The following is a 19,966-nucleotide window of genomic DNA, read 5'->3' as shown; positions in this document are numbered from 1 at the left end:
ACATTCCAAAGTTTTTTACTCTATTTGAAGGAGTTCCTTTTAATTATGATTATGACATTAATATCATACATAAAAAGAATGCAGTTATACATATATACATTAATATATATATATTGATATATATATGCAGTTTTATAATGTATGTTATACTAGAATATAAAAGATAATGGTACAGCGAAGCAAACTACCATCACTGCTCACTAGAGATAATTGTTACTACAGTAAAAATGTGGCAACTTGGTATTCGCTGCTATCAACATCAATTTATATTATATTTCCCCTTAATCTGAAGCATTTAATATGCGTTAGTTTATTTTTATTAATGCGTATTAGAGTGCGGCTCCTTTAATACCCGCCCTTTTTTTGACAACTGTCGTAAACATTAGCAGGCGGGCCGGAGTCGGAACACGGCAGGGCAAAAACATGTGGGTCGCCAATGAATGTCTGAAATATATAGGAATATGAACGAATTAATTTCGAAATATGCTGCTAGATGCTCGGTTAAACAGATCGCGGATATATATCATCTACTTTGACTGAGATAAAGCAGCTGACATGTTTTTGGCAGCTTGTTTGGCGAAGAGCGGGTTCGGCTGTGCTAAAGGACACACACACAGACTGAGCGTCAGCACTGCTGCCACCTGCCACTACAGAAGATCTGCAAACACACAGCTCAAACACACTACTGCAGCACAACTCACATGGCTTCAGAGACTGAAGACCTGTGGACCAGATCTGGAGCTTCATCAGAGATCAGACCCCCTCAGCTCGGTTATATGCAGAGCCAGGCTCCAGAGGCATCAGTGCAGGCTTCATCTGCCAGGCTTCACTGCTGGAGGTGTGTGTGCTGCCTCCAATGGCTTCTGCACTGATGCATCTAGAAAGCCAGTTTTGGAGGAAAAATGTTCAAAGCAGGATTCAAGGGAAAAGGAGGAAGTTCAAGGACAAGGAGCCTCACCAGCTCCAGCTAAAGAGGGACATTTCCAGTTTAACGAGCTGGTGAGTCGAGACAGATCACAGTTTTTATTACACTCTTATTATTTTCACACTTGTGTTTTGACCTCTCTCACTTCTTAGTAAAGTACTAAAGTTTTTTTTTTATTGTGGTCTGGGGAACTCCATGGGGCCACAGGGTGAAAACAGTGAAGAAGAAAAAAAGTTGTTGTTTTTTATAATAAAATAAATGCATAGAAGTAAATATTTAAGTAAATGTTACATTTATATTAAAATAAATTTACTTTTATATATTTATTTTATTCTATTGTTAAAGGTTGTATCAGTGATTTCAAGCAGGCCGTCAAAAAAACGATTCTCTGTAGGCAGCCTAGGCTCTGAGATCTGCACACAAAAACAAATGGTTTCACCAACCACTCAAAACAAAAACAAATAGTGTTCCAACCAATCACCGACGGGGGGAGGGTGTTGTGAGGTTTTGTGCTCGTGCACGGCTGCACGCGAAGTATAGTATGCTTATGTGTACAAATGTCTACCTCTATTTTTCAAGGGACTTATTTTTTTTATTTTTTTGATCATACCCGGTCTGTGCAAAGTTTGTGTAATACTGGGTGGTGATGGGGGGGTGGGGGGCTAGTTTTGGGGAGCATTGTTGGAGTGTGCTTTGGTATGCAAGTGTGTGTGTGTCTTTGTGTTTGTGTTTGGAATTATCTTTAATATTTACTTTTTATTATCTTGTATTGTTTGTCATTATTGTTAGGACCCCTCGAAAATGAGATGGTACATCTCAAGGGGCTATCCTTGAAATAAAGAATAAAGTCAGAGCTGAAGAAGAAGCTGGCTCAAAACCTCACAACACCCACCCCCTGTCGGTGATTGGTTGGAATTAGATGAATGTGATAAAAAAAATTTGGGGTCTGAAATCACTATTACAACCTTTAAACAAATGAATTATAAGTAAATTATAATAAATAGATTTAATTAAATCAAACAATAATTAGATGTATAACTAAGTAAACAATAAAAAATAATAGCTTATGAAACATTGGATCTAGTATTGTCACTTTGATGTAATAATGATATTTTCTAAAAATATATAATTTGTGTTGTTTTTCAGTAAAAAAAATATCTGAGTTAGAAAATCAAATTGCTGTGTTCTTTACAAAAAATGAAGTTTGCTTTAATATCAAACATATTTTATTGGACTGTCCTGATTTTAATGCAGTAGAAAACATTTCAAGTAAGCTCACTTAAGGACTTGTTTAGTGAGATTTTAGTGTTAAAAATCTTCAATAATATTAATTGCAGTATTTTTTCTTCTTCTGTTTGCTTGATCTTTTATATATTTTTTATTTATGTAACTCTTGTGTTTGAAGATAGTCATATATATGGACATGGCATTAAATAAAACTCTACAGATACTGCTGATACTTCTTTAATATCTACAACAGTGACATGCATTTTTAAGTGTGTTAAATGTCTTTTGTTCACGCATATCTATAATTGAATGTAATGCCATTTCTTCACAGTATGAGAATCCTTGGACGATCCCCAATTACCTCTGTATAGCCCGGATCGCCCTGTCTCCTGTCGTGGGATACTTGATCATGGAACAGTACTTTCACGTCTCTCTGGGGCTGTTCTTACTGGCCGGAGCAACAGACTTGGTGAGTTGAAGTGAGCGTGATCTGATCTTATGATGTGTGATCCTTAAGGATTTTATAATGAACTGTCCTTAAGGAGATTTCGTTGTATTGATCAATGGTTTGGCTTTCAGCTGGACGGCTACATCGCTCGCAACTGGCCCAATCAGAAGTCGGCTCTGGGCAGTGCTCTCGATCCATTGGCTGATAAGATTCTCATCAGCGTTCTTTACGTCAGTCTGACATACGCACAACTCATCCCTGGTGAGATGGTGTTCATTTTCTGTCATTTTTTTATTCACCACTGTAGCTTAATTTCTTTAAAGAGGACCTATTCTGCTATTTCCCATGTTCCTCTTTCTTTAGTTGCTGTTTGAGCATGAAAAAGCTCCAGCTCTTCTCTATATCAGTGTCAGTGTTTCTGAACTCCCTGAAACGCCTCCATTGTAGTCTCGAGTTTCTTCCGGGAACGAACACGCCACAATATTCCTCATTATAATAATTATTGCGCAGAATAAAGGGGCGGGGCCTGGTTGAGTTAGTTAGTAGTGTGTTAAACTGGCGGTTATGGGAAGGGGCGGGACATTTCCCAAACACACTCAAAGCGCTCGACCAATCACACCACACTGCTCCAGCCGACCAATCAGAGCACAGTGTGCATTTCAGAAGGAGGGGCTTCATAGAGACAGGAACTATGACAGACTGGGAGCCGCAACAATTGAGAATATGAGGAAAATATGTTTTCAAGACTTTGTAAAATGGCATAATAGGTCCTCTTTAATAACCACTTTGAAATGTATCCAGACTGGCTTCAAGTTCACTTCACACAGTGTTGGTTTATTAATGTTCTTTTAAAATCCTTTATGTAGCTTGAACAACCACTTACCAGCTTACAACCGTTATGCTTCATCACTCCATATTTGCATAATTAGTTATTCACTTTTTGAGGAAGCACCTTGTGCATTATAGCAGTTAAATCCTCAAACAGCTGTTTAGTTCTAGATGTAGACTCATGCAGATCTCTAAACTCATGCTGTTTTTCCTCAAAGCTCCTCTGACAGCGCTGATCATATCCAGAGACGTAGCGCTGATCGCTGCTGTCTTCTATGTGCGCTATAAAACAGTTCCTCCTCCAGTAAGTGAAGAACTTTGAGACGTTTTGTGGTGCTTTCTATCACATTTCTAACAGAAAATTATAAGGAATGCAGTTGTCAGATTTCTGTTTCTTCATTGCACTTGTTTATTTTATGTGGACTGTGGGATAGTTCACCAAAACATAAGTCATTACTGACCCTCATGTTGTTGAGTTTCTTTCTTCTGATGAATGTTGGTAATCACACAGTTGACTGTAGTATGGAAACAAAAAATACTATAGAAGTCAATGGCTACCGTCAACATTACCAACATTCTTCAAAATATCTTCTTTTGTGTTCAACAGAAGATAGAAACTCATGCAGGTTTGGAACAACATGCGGGTGAGTAAATGATGACAACATTTTCATTTTTGGGTGAACTATCCCTTTAATCCGTGTCCTCGGACATAAGTGTGTTTTTAAAGTTCATGAAGTAACAATTGTGACCCTGGATCACAAAACCTCGAGTCGCACGGGTATATTTGTGGCAATTGCCAACAATACATTGTATGGGTCAAAATGATCGATTTTTCTTTTATGCCAAAAATCATTAGGATATTAAGTAAAGATCATGTTCCATGAAGATATTTTGTAAATTTCCTACCGTAAATATATAAAACATTTATTTTTGTGAGTGAATGCAGCACAATCGCCAACATAAATGAACAACTTTAAAGGAGATTTTCTCAATGTTTAGATTTTTTTGCACCCTCAGATTCCAGATTTACAATAGTTGTATCTCGGTCAAATATTGTCATATCCTAACAAACCATACATCAATGGAAAGCTTATTTATTCAGCTTTCATGTGATGTATAAATCTCAATTTCAGAAAATTGACCCATGTGACTGATTTTGTGGTCCAGGGTCACATATGTGACGTTTGTCTTTATCTTCTGCACAGGTAACACTCAGTAAATTCTTCAACCCCTGTTACACCACTGCCCGACTCAGACCAACACTCATCAGCAAGGTGGACTAAAACATAAAACCTTGTTTCAATGCATATATGTTTTAACTAAAGTTTCAGTTTGTATTTCTACCAATATCAGATTTGAATCACTCTGAACCAAGAATGCATAGAAATTTATGCCAGTACTGATAGTAGGCCTGTCGCGATTATTAATGAATCGTCTGATCATAGTTATTTGAGATAACCGCGATAATTGTGCAGCCATTCAAATGAGGGAAACACTATACTCTTATTTTTTTTAATAATGTAATCTAATATAAATATTGTTTTATATATTTCTGTGAAAATTAATGATATTTGTATAATTGATTATTTATATAATAGAACATAGTAAAAAATATTTATATTTTTCTGTGAAAATTTATATTTATATAAACGATTATTTATTACATTATAATAAATCATTATTTATATAAATATTATTAATTTTCAGTTAATTCACAGTAAATCATATAGGCCTAATTGTATTATAAAAGTTATACGATTCCAAGTAAAAATAAAAATGCATTATTCTTAACACTGTAAGTGACATGAGCAAAACAAAATTAAATCGTTAATTGCAATTATTTGTATGATTATTAATCGTCAGCACAAAATTCATGGTTGTGACTTGCCGGACTGAACCATTATGATGATCAGTGTTATATATATATATTCTTTTGTCTTGTGTCTGATAATGTACAGTAAGGTGTGTGTGTGTGTGTGTGTGTGTGTGTGTGTGTGTGTGTGTTTCAGATCAACACGGCGGTGCAGTTGTTCCTGGTGGCGGCGTCTCTGGCGGCGCCTGTGTTTCACTACACTGACAGTGTGTTACTGCAGTCACTGTGGTGAGCTTCCACTCCTCATATCAGTCCTTTATCATCATCACTCACATTATTCTCATTATTCAATCAAACTAAATGAATGTGTGTTGCGTTGGCAGGTACATAACCGCACTGACGACCACCGCGTCTGCTTACAGCTACTATCATTACGGCAAAAAGACCGTTGAGATTCTGAACAAAACCAAGTAGTCCTGCAGTCATCAGACCTTTGACGGATACATTCGGGAATCCTGGGAATAATCAGTCATTGTGAATAATGGAAATGAATGCCACGGTCTTATTCTGTAACAGAGGCACTTTAGTCTGTATAAAGTCAAATTATTTTGATTACAATATTAAATTCATGTTGTGTCACTTCTGATCATATGATTTCAACTCCATAGGAAACTTTTTTTAAATCACTTTTAATGAACTTTGGGTCAATTTTGAAAATAAAAAAATGGACATCAAATACACAGTCGTGTTTATAACGAGTTTAAAAAGAAAAATATTTCAACGCTGAATGTATTGTAGTGTGACTGTAGATTTGATTTGGTGTTTAACAGTTTTTTAATGAAGCGTTCTGAGATCACAGACATTAGAAGCAGTGTACAACGTGTGTTTCCTTTAAGAAGAAATAAAACTATAGATAGTGTAAAAAATAGAAAACATTCTGAATCAGTGGTCAGTGTTTACATGAATATTAGTGAGGAGCAAAGTCCAAATTGCCTGAACTGCTAAGAATAATCTGCTTTCATATTGAACTTATTGAATCACTATGCAAATTGACCAACTGTTTTAAGTAGTCATTAAATATTTCAATATGATAATTAAATCCATTACAGTGAAACATTCATTCATACTGTACTATAGTTTCAAAGGATATAAATGTTGGTTTCTATGCACTTTTTTTTTTGCACTTCTCAAATCACAAAGTATACTAATTTGAACATTAACAATACACATTTTTCTAAATTATATATATACGTGTGTGCAGAGGTGGACAAAGTACACAACTTCCTTGCTTGAATGAAAGTATAGATACTACTGGTCAAATATTACTATTATTACTACCTATTTTCTGTAAATGTACAGAAGTACTCGTTTTTAACAATACTTAAGTATCAAAAGTAAAAAGTAAATGTCAATGCATTGTTTTATTATTGTTGCATTGTTCTATGCAATACTTAAAGTACCTTATGCCTCTGAATCTATGCCTGCATACCTACCCTCATATCAATATCACATTTATTTCTAGAACACAGTTCCAGTAGTGGGTTTGAATGTGAGATTGAATAAGTCACTCAATAACGTCCAGAGTGGTTTCGGACACCCAAATGGCTGTTCCCTCAAATACTGCCCTATTTAAAGTTTTTTGGCTTTTAGTATGAATATGTTAGCCTTACTGTTATCTATAAGCTAGTGTGCTCCAAAAAAGTGACAAAATTCGCATTTAGAAGACTAAACCCAACGCTGAAAATGAAAATCAGGTTTATGTCAGAATTCAATGTCAGATTGACGTTGATCTCCAACGTTGGACAGACGTTGTACTGTGGTTGAAAATGAATGTGCGTGTGTGTGTTTAAAATCACCTTGTGATTCTGTGTTCTTTCATGTATGGATTTCAATCAATGGGCCTTAACAAAATGTGTAGTTCATATTTATTTATATATTAATTTGATCATGCTTAGTTGAACACATTTATGCATAAAATCAAAAATCAATTTTGTAAATGCACGAAGTTCTGGCCTTGCACAGTGGAGCTTCGCCTCCAGCTATTATGCAGGCAAGGTTTTGGAATATATATGAAATTATTTAGTGATGTTACTTGGAGGGAAAATAGCTTTAGCTAAATATATATATAAATATATATATATATATATATATATATATATATATATATGAAATAAACTTTGATTGACAGCTGTGAGCCAGGCGTCGTACAGCAGCGTGCAGGAAAGGTAAGTTCCTCCACTCTTTTTGCTCTTTCCTATGGGTTGTAAAATGCTGGATTGGGGATGGAGATTAGCCTGGTTAGATTGAGGTTCTCCACGGGTTGTTTCTTACACTGTTTATACAGGCAGACGCTCAGTGTCACCATGATCAGCATCAGGACGCCACACACCACTAGCAGAAACACCTCTGTGTGTACACCCGTCCAGACGGAGGCACAGGTCGGAGATCCAGTTTTATTCCCTCCGTCTTCCTGGTCTTTATGCACGGATTCATCCACTATCATGGGACTCTGTGTCAGAGTTTTGGTCGTGAACTTTGTCTCATCCGGTGAATTTGGAGATGGATATACTGTAGGTGTGACTGTTGCTGGTTTTGGTTTCGCTGTGCTTGATTCCAAAGTTGTAGATGTTGGATTGATTGTAGAGACTGGAGTGGGATCTGATCTGGTAACTGCACTCGATGAGTTTGGGTTGGTATCGACATCTACAACAATATATGTAAACCGTTAATTTGGTCTTAATACTTCACATTTTCAAGCAAAGCAAAATACTCATGTATTGAGTTGTGATGTGTTGTTAAAGAGATATATGCTGTTATATGTATGTGTATGTATATACAGACCCTTTCCAAAAAAGAATATCATGGAAAAGTTTATTTATTTCCATTATTCCATTCAAAATGTTAAACTTCCATAGATTATAGATTCAGGGCCCACAACTTAAACGATTTCAAGTATTTAGTTGTTTATTTGTACATAATTTGGGCTTCCAGCTCATAAAACCCATGAAAACAGGATTTCAAAAAATTAGAATATTACATGAAATCACACAGTAATTACACAGTGATACCATGGTCATTGAAGCAGGTTTTGGTTCTTTTGGCAGTGTGGGCAGGTGCAAATCCTGCTGTAATAAACTAATTTGAAGTTATTCAAAGGTGCAATAGTTTATACGGACGGATCTAAGACTCTTGCAGACTAGAATGCTCACTGGGCATATATAATTAGAAGGAAGAAATGTGGGGAGATAACACAGAGGATCTGTTGCAGGCACAGCTCAGAGTGCAGAGGTAATGGCTGTATTACAGGCACTTAAAAAGTTCAAAGAAATAAATGCCACCCAAATTATAATTATAACAGATAGCAAATACGTTGAGACTAGTTTAAATGAAAATTTAAACATTTGGAGGCAGAATGGGTATAATAAATATAATAATAAGCCTATTGAACATGAGAGATTGATGGTTTAATAAAGAATTTGGACTTAGTATAATTCATCAAAAAGCCCATTCTAGAGTGCAGAGATCGCTAAAGGTAACGACGCTGTAGATAAATTAGCGAAACTAAGAAGAATTATCATTATCAAGGATGAAGGAACCGATGCGATTCAAAAATTACATGATTGTATGAAACACCCTGGCATGAATTTAATGGGAAAGGTGTTGTCAGATAATCATATAAGTATTCCCAATTGGAGAGAAAAATATAGAGGGATTAAATCAAAATGTGAGAACTGCATGAAAAAGGGATATCACAGGACTATATATAATATAATATAATATAATATAATATAATATAATATAATATAATATAATATAATATAATATAATATAATATAATATAATAATACTAATGCAAAAAATATAATTAAAGCTTTGGAAGAATTAATGACAGCATATGAACAGATAACGGAACGTATTTCGTCAGAGGACAATTAGAAGAATGGTTAGATGAAAAACATATTGTGATGCATAAAGCTTTATGATATTCGCCTCAGAGCAACACTGTAAAAAATGATCGTGATTTTAACAGTAAAAGACTGTAAAAATGCTACAGTGAAAAACTGTTAATTGGTTAACAGAAAGTTTCCTTATATACGGTAAATAACTGTGATAGATCAACGGTACATTTAATGTCATTTTACTGTGAAATACCGTTAAATTTACAGTTTTTGGAAGTAAAAACGAACAAGTCATTGTATAATTTACAGTGAAAAAACGTAAATTGACATTCCCACAATTCCCTGCGTGACACTTCACATTTGATGTATTTTTGTTGAAATAACTGTTTCTTCATAGTTTTCTTATAATCAGTTATGACATTAGGGTTTTATGTTACATTTAATGTTGTTAAATTAATGTTTATTGCATTTTTTTAAATTTCATGTGTGTTACCATGATGGTGTTTAGTGTGTGTGTGTGTGTGTGTGTGTGTGTGTGTGTGTGTGTGTGTGTGTGTGTGTGTGTGTGTGTGTGTGTGTGTGTGTGTGTGTGTGTGTGTGTGTGTGTGTGTGTGTGTGTGTGTGTGTGTGTGTGTGTGTGTGTGTGTGTGTGTGTGTGTGTGTGTGTGTGTGTGTGTGAGAATGACACCTTGTGTGAGTGCACCTTCTATATATATTATTATTAACTTTCTTGTGGAAGAACTACTTGTGAAGAGCTTTGATTAATCATGTGACTCTCATTACTGCTGTGATTGTTGATTTGTCAGTGTAATACTATGGTACAAAACATATATTATTACTTTAACAGAATGTTGAATTCACATGTTTAAAATGTTAAATTTACATGTAACTCCATAAGTATGTTTACGGTTTGATGTGTTTTTTTTTTTTACAGTGAATGGATTGTGTGAACGTGCTATCGGCAGTTTAAAATGTTTCTTTAGAACGAATCACAATGACACGAGATGGGTTGAATATATCGAGGAAGCCTTATATTTGTTAACTTGAATACAGGAGATAGAGAGGCTAGAACGAACACAAAGCAGCTGGATGATAAATGTCAGGTGGGAGACTTTGTGTGGATAAAGTTAAAGAATAGGCTAAACAATCAACTAAACCTTTTAAAGATTTAATTACAAAGAAAGATAAAGTAATAAAAAATTGTTGACAAGTTGAGCTTCAAAAGAATGGACTTTGGAGCAAGAGGAATTTGATTTTAATTAAATGATCGTAAAAGACTGAAAATTCCTTAAGAAGAGAAGAGAGGAGAGGCAGAAGAATTTTAAGCAGCAGCGCACAGTGACACGTCGTACATTGTGAGAGCAGTAGATGAATAAATTACCCCTAATGAAGCTAGTGAGACGGAACAACATGGTATCATGTTCAGATAACAAGACTTAAGGATTTCTGGGTGGAACTGAAGTTTGCAAAAATCAAAGCTGCAGGATTAAGTTGAATAAATAAACAGCTATAAGCGGAATACAGAAAGAATAAAACTAAACTAAAAAACGAGACTAAAAATGGCAGAGCTTGTAAAAGGTGAAAAAGAATATATAAACATGTAAACTTAGAGGTGCATGGCTTGGATATCGAACAATGTAAGTATAAAACATGGGGAACATGTGTTGAAAGATTTTTAAAAAGGGGGAAAAGACATTGTTTAAATTATTAAAAATCCTTTCAACACACAAAGCATTCATAAGAAGTTAGAATGAAAGAGAATGATGGAATTTAGGAGTTACCTAAAGATTAACGACCGAAAAGAGGCCCAACAGGGAAGTGTAACTCTGTTATCTTGCAGGACATGCAGGAGTCTGAGCACCAGGACGGCCCTCGAGGTCAAGGAGCCACCAATCTCTGTTCACAGGAACAAACCAATCTTTATGGGGGCAATTCTATCTATTGGGTAACCTTGGATGCAGGATGCAGGAAATTGGAGAAGAAATGAAATAAATCAAGGGATATGCAGATTATTGTCTGAACCAGTGATAACTGAAAAAACTATTTATGCTGATACAGTAGCAAATTTCAGTTTACAAGAGAAAAGAAGGTGTATGCCCCCATTTCCATTCTATTTCATGTTAGCAAGAAAACATTTTTACAAAAAAAAAAAAATGCATGAGAGAGAGCCACAGAAGATTCAGAGTATTGAGGGAGAGATAAGAAAGAAATGGTCTTTGCTGAGCGAGGAAGCCCAGAGAAAAATCCTACAAATAGGAGGGGTAGGAGAAAATACATCTGGAACAATAAAGTGGGTTGTGAACTATTTTAAACTAATATTGACTATGGTAACGATTCTGTTTGCACTGATCCTCATAGAATGTTCTGGGTTAGGAAGGATTTTTAGGATGATTGGTTCTGTAATATGGAGAATGTGTAAAAACAGCAAAGGGAGTGACCAGATCCAACGACATTGATTTAAGGCGGTCATCTGAGCGTGTAGGTGTGGTCAGGCCTTATATTGGGAGTTATGTCTGATGTATATGCACATTGCATTGAGGTTTTGAGATAAGAAGATCCAGCACCATGGCCTTTAGCGGACTCAGCACCCCTGGACCATCTGAGAGTACTTTGGATATGCTGGATGACTTTGGAAACCTGGTAGATATAAATTGATTATATGGAAAAAATATAATCTTTTATTTTGATGAAATAGAAATAGAATGTTATATAAAAAGGAAGATGGAAAATGTACATTGAACTGTAATTTGTTTGTAGGAACTTAGGAAAATCACTACAGGACAAGTGTTATCCAAACACAGAAGTTACTGGACTTTAGTTAGAGATGATGAGTGTATGAATTGCCACAAAATGTTATGGGGAAAAAGAGTTGGTTTAATGATGGGTAGTCTGTGTAACACCTGTTTTGATAAAACAAAGACAGTGACTTGGTTTAATGAACTTGGTTTATTTGAATATTGTGTGGATGTATTTGAACTGGTAAAGCATCTTAACGCTGATGTATTAAACAAATATAAAAACAGGTGTAAGGTGCTCCAGCCAGAGGTCAGAGACAGTGATTTATCTGCTCATATGGAAAAGTTATTGAAACTAAATGAATGAAACCAAAGAATATCAGACCCTGGGTGGAACACAAATGAATGTTTTCACTGAAGCTGGACAAGTATATGCTAAATTGACCAAATATGACAAAAAGAAAGGATGCTTCATGCATTATTTGACTTTGGAGATAAAAGAATAAATCTGCATTAGGGGCGTGTTAAGTGAACATGCAATTTATTCTGTTATGATTAATGCCTCATAATGCTTATATATGATATTAACCACAATTGTAACCTTGTAAGTGAAAGTGTTGTGTAGGAAAAACACTGTATTTTGTTTTATAAAGATTTCTATTATGAAACTGGTTTATTAAGAAAAACACTGTAACTTGTTTTATAAAAGTCATTTATTAAGATCATGCAGAAAAGAAATACTATACTATACTGTATTCTGTATTTTAAGCATTTAATCAAATGAAAGAATAGCCTACAGTAGATAGTAGTAGAAAGTATGTATTTTAGCAAAGTAGAAATGCAAGTACCGAGTTGTTGTGTTGCAAACCAAGCGGAGAAGACGACAAAGAATCCGAGCTCGAAGGAGAAGAACAAAGGAGCGCAAGGATTGGAGGGACTGAAAGAGTTAATGATAGTTCAAGATTTTGGATTGGATAAATTGTCTATAAGAGATTGAATATGTGAGAAGGGGGTGGGATATGAACTATAAAAAGTACAGCTTCTCCTTTGTTTGGACGTCCTAGCCTGCCACCTGCAGTTGAAGCTTGTGAACTGCTTGTTTTATGATTTTGCTTTTATTTTATTTTGTATGTAAACTAATTGATTTAGAAATAATAAAATTACTTATAATTGATCCAAAAAGAAACAGCCTGCCATAAGTCTCTGCTCTATAAAAGAGTTGAGCTGAACTAAACCACGGAGAATTGTAAGTATGGGAATTTAAATACTTATTGTTTAGAACGAATTTGACTTACTTTACCTAACCTGAGAAAAACTAAAATAAGATAGAAGGTGTCTATATTTAAGAACCATAAAAGGGGTTAGATTAAGCACCATAAAACTATATATATATATATATGAAGAGTTCAGATGCAAAAGCCTCTAAGTGCCATCTGAAATTTTCTTCTAGAATGATCATTTTTATCAAGCTCTTATATTTAAGTTCAGTAATTTCACTTAAATTACAATTAATAGATAATTTTCATTGCCATTTAAGTGAAATTACTGAACTTAAATATACGAGCTTGATAAAAATGATCATTCTAGAAGAAATTTTCAGATGGCACTTAGAGGCTTTTGCATCTGAACTCTTAATATATATATATGTAGATATAGATAGATAGATAGATAGATAGATAGATAGATAGATAGATAGATAGATAGATAGATAGATAGATAGATAGATAGATAGATAGATAGATAGATAGATAGATAGATAGATAGATAGATAGATAGATAGATAGATAGATAGATAGATAGATAGATAGATATAGATCAGTTTATAAAAAGTAATGTGTATATAGTATTAAAACAGTATAACAATGCATTTCCATACCACATTTAGTGTACGGGTTATCTCCCATCATAATGAAACATGGTGGTGATGTAGAGTTCAGTAACGGAGGGTCCTGCGGTCTCACACACACAGCACTCCACACACACATCACCGCATACTGTGATGCCAATCAGAGCACTTTCTTTCACTATAGACATTTTAATGAAATACTAAAGCATTTCTTTAACAAGATGACCTGATGGTGCCGCTGACTCAGATGTGAAATTCAAGTCAGCGAATCAGACTAATATTAATATTTCAAGCAGGGCTTAAAGCTGTTTGAGACATTCATAACACTTTAGGATGATGCATACTGTTTCTAAATGCATTATGGAGCATCTAAACATACTTTGTTCTGAATGGCAGGAAATCGTGAGATCTTCTTGAACACATGCAGGTGAAATCTTATGAAGAAATCAAACAAGTGATCAGCCATCACCATTTGCAGGTTAGTTACACGTGCATTACAATAAAAATCAAGTTTTTTGTGTTTTCTACTGTCAGCATCATAAAATGTGGTAACTCTTTACAATAAGGTTCATTAGTTAACATTAGTTAATGTACTAACTAACATGAACTAACCATGATCAATACATTTGTTACTGTATTTAATCTTTGTTAATATTAGTTTATTAAAAATACAGTCATTCATTGTTTGTTCGTGTTAGTTCACAGTGCATTAATAATGTTTTAGTTGAAATTAACAAAGATTATTAAATTCTGTAGAAGTGCAGTTCATTATTAATGCTAATTAATGTTGTTAACTAATAAACCTTATTGTAAAGTGTTACCTAAAATGTATACCGAATGCAAAATAAAATGAGCATCTACTTCAGTTTAGACACATATAGCATTGTTTGCATTATAAATACAGTAAATCTGTTTTGTATGAACACAATGAAGGATTTGAAGTCTGATACTCACACAGATCTTCTTCCTCTCAGGATTTGATTGTATAATGCATGAAGCGTCAGAAACGGCGTCGAGCTGAAGTTGCTGAAGGTTTGAGTGTGTGTGTGTGTGTGTGTGTGTGTGTGTGTGTGTGTGTGTGTGTGTGTGTGTGTGTGTGTGTGTGTTCTCTGGACGGGTTCAGGAATGCAGATGTTGTCGAGTGGGAGTTTGTTAACCGGTGAACTCTGCTGATATCTGACGAGGTTTCTCACATTTAATTCTCTGAACGAGAGACAGCCATCTCGCTCAACATCTGCATGTCTGTTAATGTACTGTTAAACACATGACTGAATGAGTGTCGCCTTCACTCTTCAGGTACGAGTGTAAATCAGTTGTTCATGAAGCTGGACGTCATCATAAGCCGTGTGTGTGTGTGAGGGCCTGAGCCGGCACCATGCTCACCCCGCACCGACTCCTTTCCTCCTGCATTTTTAGCTGACAGTCTCCTTGATAACACTTGACAAACGGTTCCTCTGAGGGAGGATTCTCTTCTCCTCTATGGGAAGTGCAGTTTCGACCTTAATGAGCTGTTTCTATCAGATTCCACCATTAAATTGACGTTTGTTGCTGTTATGTATAGAGTTATATTGATTTTGATGTTACCACCAACATTTGAAGTCAACAGATACAATATTTACACTGTACTTTAACATGTATTCAGGGTTTGACTTTGAGTTTAAAGATTTTTCTTGGCTGCTGTTGGAGGATGATTTTTATGTGGTCCTGAAAAGGGAGTTTTTGTTTTTTCTTTGGATAACTTGCATTGGCAGTCATGTAGGATTTTGGCAACTTATTAATGACACAAGATTCATGTACATTCACTTGCATTGCAAGAATGTCAATATAGTGATCATGTGGTTGATGCATATTAATGAAATAACCAGCATCAATATGCATCAAACACACTTTCCATCCCTCCTCCCTTCCTCCCTCCCTCCATGCATCCCTCCCTCCCTCCCTCTATCCATCCATGCATCCCTCCCTCACTCTCTCATCCCTCCATCTATGCATCCCTCCCTCTATCCATCTATGCATCCCTCCCTCTATCCATCTATGCATCCCTCCCTCACTCTCTCATCCCTCCATCTATCCCTCCCTCCCTCCCTCTATCCATCTATGCATCCATCCATCCATCCATCCATGCATCCCTCCATCCATCCATCCCTCCCTCCATCCATCACTCTCTCCATCCCTCCCTCTATCCATCCATCCATCCCCTCCCTTCATCCATCCCTCTCTCTCTCCCTCCATCCATCCATTCCTCCTCCCTTCCTTCCTCTCTCCCTCCTCCCTTCATCCATCCCTCCCTCCATCACTCTCTCATCCCTCCATCTATCCCTCCCTCTCTCTCCGCATCCAAGCATCCCTCCATCCCTCCCTACCTCCCTCTCTCCATCCATCCCTCCCTCTCTCCATCCATCCCTCCCTCCCTCCATGCATCCATGCATCCCTCCATCCATCACTCTCTCCATCCCTCTCTCCCTCCATCCATCACTCTATCCCTCCCTCTATCCATCTATGCATCCCTCCATCCATCCATCCATGCATCCCTCCATCCATCCATCCCTCCCTCCATCCATCACTCTCTCCATCCCTCCCTCTATCCATCCATCCATCCCCTCCCTTCATCCATCCCTCTCTCTCTCCCTCCATCCATCCATTCCTCCTCCCTTCCTTCCTCTCTCCCTCCTCCCTTCATCCATCCCTCCCTCCATCACTCTCTCATCCCTCCATCTATCCCTTCCTCTCTCTCCGCATCCATGCATCCCTCCATCCATCCCTCCCTCCCTCCATCCATCCATCCCTCCCTACCTCCCTCCATCCATCCATCCCTCCCTCCATGCATCCCTCCATCCATCACTCTCTCCATCCATGCATCCCTCCATCCATGCATCCCTCCATCCATCACTCTCTCCCTCCCTACCTCCCTCCATCCATCCATCCCTCCCTCCCTCCATGCATCCCTCCATCCATCACTCTCTCCATCCCTCTCTCCCTCCATCCATGCATCCCTCCATCCATCCCTCCCTCCCTACCTCCCTCCATCCATCCATCCCTCCCTCCCTCCCTCCATGCATCCCTCCATCCATCACTCTCTCCATCCCTCTCTCCCTCCATCCATGCATCCCTCCATCCATCCCTCCCTCCCTACCTCCCTCCATCCATCCATCCCTCTCTCCCTCCATCCATGCATCCCTCCATCCATCACTCTCCATCCCTCTCTCCCTCCATCCATCACTCTCTCCATCCCTCTCTCCCTCCATCCATCCCTCTCTCCATCCCTCTCTCCATCCCTCCCTCCCTCCATCTAATGTCTGAAGGTCAACACATTCATACTGATCATTCAGTATGATAACCAAGAAGCATTTATTAATGTAGGTCATGCATAATTTGTATCTGACATTCAGACACATTCAGGTGCAATTAACCTTTTGAATAGACAAATATAACCTGATAATTGTTTATTATATTAACTACATTAATACAGAAGTGTCCGTTGGTTTGTTTAGGGAACGCTTCATGATCAGTGTATTGTGTGCTTTACTCAACAGAGGGCAGCGTTGATTCATTTTGCTCCATCTCTTCGTTTACCTCACTGTAGGTATCTGGATGTGCAGTATATTTAAACCCACATTAAAAATGCATTACTTGTGTGTTATTTTAAAATGCAGAATACACTGTATTTGTATATGCTATAGAGATCTGGAGGCTCCAGCAAAGCGTCACAATATCAGAATCAAATTATTTCAAGTTTATATGGTAGTGTACACAATTAACCATAATTATCCAATATACTTTTTAGTTATTACAATGACAAAAATAATAACAATAAGTGTCAGATGAATTCTGAAAGTTTCTTATGTAGTTTAAAGGAGGTTCCAAAATTAATTTGTGGTTTTACAATAAAACAATAACTGTAGTAACTATGATGTTTTGGCGGTAGCCATGGTTACCATGGTCATTCTTTTGTAAATCTCACTCATTGGACATGCTTAATCATGACCACATCCACAAACATCTACATGCCCACTCACACACTTACAAGAAGGCCCGTTCACCTCGTGACCCGAGCCAGAGTTCATCCTGAACACTCAACCTCAGCTAGAATGATGACTCAGTTCATTAGTGCTTTTAATCAAGTCAGTTACTGATATCACATCTATGAATCGTCTCATGCCATATTTGAAAAGTCTAGCAAATAATGACTTAAATTTGGGTCTGTTTCTCACATAAAGCTATCATATGACTTACAGAATTCATAATGAACTATTTTCATGCTGCTTTTTTGTCATTTTAGGAGCTCAGCAACATCTGTTCCTGTTCGTTTTTGTTGTATTGAGAAGAAAAGTGTAAACGGTCTTGAAAATGATCCATATAAGAAAGAAAATCAGAGCTTTGGAACGACATGATGGTGAGTAAATGAGTATAAATTGGTTTAGGTATTTCTTTAATGAAACCTACGAAATATATACACTACTGTTCAAAGGTTTGGGGTCGGTGAGATGTTTTTTTTTTGTTTTTGTTTTTTAAAGAAATTAATAAATGTATTCAGCAGTAATGCATTAAATAGACCAAAAGCGGCATTTATAATGCTACAAAAGATTTCTATTTCAAATAAATATTGTTATTTTGAACTTTCTGTTCATCAAAGAGTTCTGAGCAGCAATGCATCACCGCACAACTGTTTTCAACATTAATAAATGTTTATTAGAGTGATTTCTGAAGGATCATATGACACTGAAGACTGGAGTAATGATGCTGAAAATTCAGCTTTGATCACTGGAATAAATGACATATTAATATATATTCACATAGGCAACAGTTATTTTAAATTGTAATAATGTCACTGTATTTTTGATCAAATAAATGCAGCAGAAGAGACTTTTTGAAAAGCATGAAATAATCTCACCGACCCCAGACTTTTGAACAGCATCTATACTGTATTTCGCGAAAGAAGCTTCATTTCTCACACACAATCTGCAAGAGAAGAAAAGCGGCATCAAGTATGACTGTTCAGAAGAAGCACCTGTGACCGGACGCAGGAAACACACTCATTCTTCATAATAACCGTATTGTTATTCTTCATGGACACAATGGGCAGAACTCCCAGCTTCTGCTGACAGACGCGATGCTGTCTTCGTTCGCATCCTCAGAAACCTGAAACTTCACCGGTCTTATTGTCTCTCTAAACAAAATCATCTGGCAGCTCTCCCGAAGCCCTCGGGCCACAGACACCTGCCTGTGTGTGTGTGTGTGTGTGTGTGTGTGTGTGTGTGTGTGTGTGTGTGTGTGTGTGTGTGTACAGTGGCACTGCGTGATTCAAGCTTCTGCATGTTAGCGGGCCATTCAGGAGATGTACTTTCCCTCCACTGCTTTAATAATGGATTCATCAGCAACACTTGAAAGAGCTGACAGCAGTGTGATGTGTTTACACACCTTACACGCATTACGTGTCCCAGGATGCATTTGGACACAATGGACGCTTGTCTTTAGTCTCATGTCAGGTTGTCCGGCACGTCTTCTCTGCGTTTTATCTGACGCTCTTCTAGAGAAGTCTGTTTAAAAAGCACTTGCCCTCACATGTCGGCCTGTAAAGCCTCAGATGCGTTGCATCACGTGTGACAGAGCCAGAGATGATTATATCCTTGCCTTTCATTCAGATCTTCCCTCTCAACCTTTTGCTACAACAAGATCATTCGGGGAGAAACACTGTGTGATGGAATGCAGCGATTCTGTTAGGCGTGGGAAAAATTATACGTTCACTTACACTTCAAAACATATTAAAGGTGCTCTTCATATTCTCTAGTCATAAGTTGACTTGGTGACATTCCGGGTTCAAAAGTCCCGTTTTGCTTATTATTTAATACGGTTTATTACTAATGAACAATATATCAGCCACCATATCGGTACCAATATATTAAAGCTGATTAATAATGTATTATTTCCTTCAGCTGAGACACTTCAGATGCGCACGGTTCAACATGATGCTTTTGAATAACTTGAAATATGATTGATATCACTTTAAAAGGAAAATACAGTAAAGTGTCATATAGGCTACATGAAATTATAATGAGAACATTATTATAATTGTGTGTTTGGGACATAATGGTGAGACTTTTGTTTTTTGTAATCAGGCTCTCAGAAATGTTATAAAAATTTGGATTTGGATTTATCGGCTAATTTACCCGTTATCGGCTTTCAAATATAATGAATTATCGGTTATCGATATCGGACAAAATTTTCCTATTCCTATTTATTACAAA

General features: G+C 36.8%; 1 protein-coding gene across 2 annotated transcripts; it reads left to right on the top strand.

Annotated features, from left to right (window-relative positions):
• The first annotated feature begins 372 nt into the window (after positions 1-372).
• On the top strand, positions 373-6,651 carry crls1 (cardiolipin synthase 1). 2 transcript variants are annotated; one of them, XR_014032172.1, is made up of 8 exons: positions 386-999; positions 2,484-2,621; positions 2,732-2,861; positions 3,647-3,732; positions 4,036-4,072; positions 4,634-4,702; positions 5,438-5,529; positions 5,625-6,408. XR_014032172.1 is itself a non-coding variant. In XM_081394025.1 (7 exons), exons 1-7 carry the CDS (start codon positions 556-558, stop codon positions 5,713-5,715), a joined length of 1,050 nt encoding a protein of 349 aa, XP_081250151.1. In that variant the 5' UTR covers positions 373-555; the 3' UTR covers positions 5,716-6,651. The 2 variants fall into 2 exon arrangements, 1 of the variants encoding a protein (XP_081250151.1); XM_081394025.1 differs by lacking the exon at positions 4,036-4,072 and having other exon boundaries at positions 373-999; positions 5,625-6,651.
• Positions 6,652-19,966: the final 13,315 nt, after the last annotated feature.

Source organism: Scardinius erythrophthalmus (assembly GCF_964197995.2).
Source record: "Scardinius erythrophthalmus genome assembly, chromosome: 19".
Classification (NCBI taxonomy): Eukaryota; Metazoa; Chordata; class Actinopteri; order Cypriniformes; family Leuciscidae; genus Scardinius; species Scardinius erythrophthalmus.
The sequence above is the reverse complement of the archived record's forward strand: the minus strand, read 5'-3'. Positions and strand labels throughout refer to the sequence as shown.

Excerpts from the sequence above, each read along its gene's own strand:
- crls1 (XM_081394025.1), top strand. The coding sequence starts at position 556 with ATGTTTTTGGCAGCTTGTTTGGCGAAGAGCGGGTTCGGCTGTGCTAAA. Across the intron at positions 3,733-4,633 it reads ATAAAACAGTTCCTCCTCCA|GTAACACTCAGTAAATTCTT; the intron begins GTAAGTGAAGAA and ends TCTTCTGCACAG. Across the intron at positions 4,703-5,437 it reads GACCAACACTCATCAGCAAG|ATCAACACGGCGGTGCAGTT; the intron begins GTGGACTAAAAC and ends TGTGTGTTTCAG.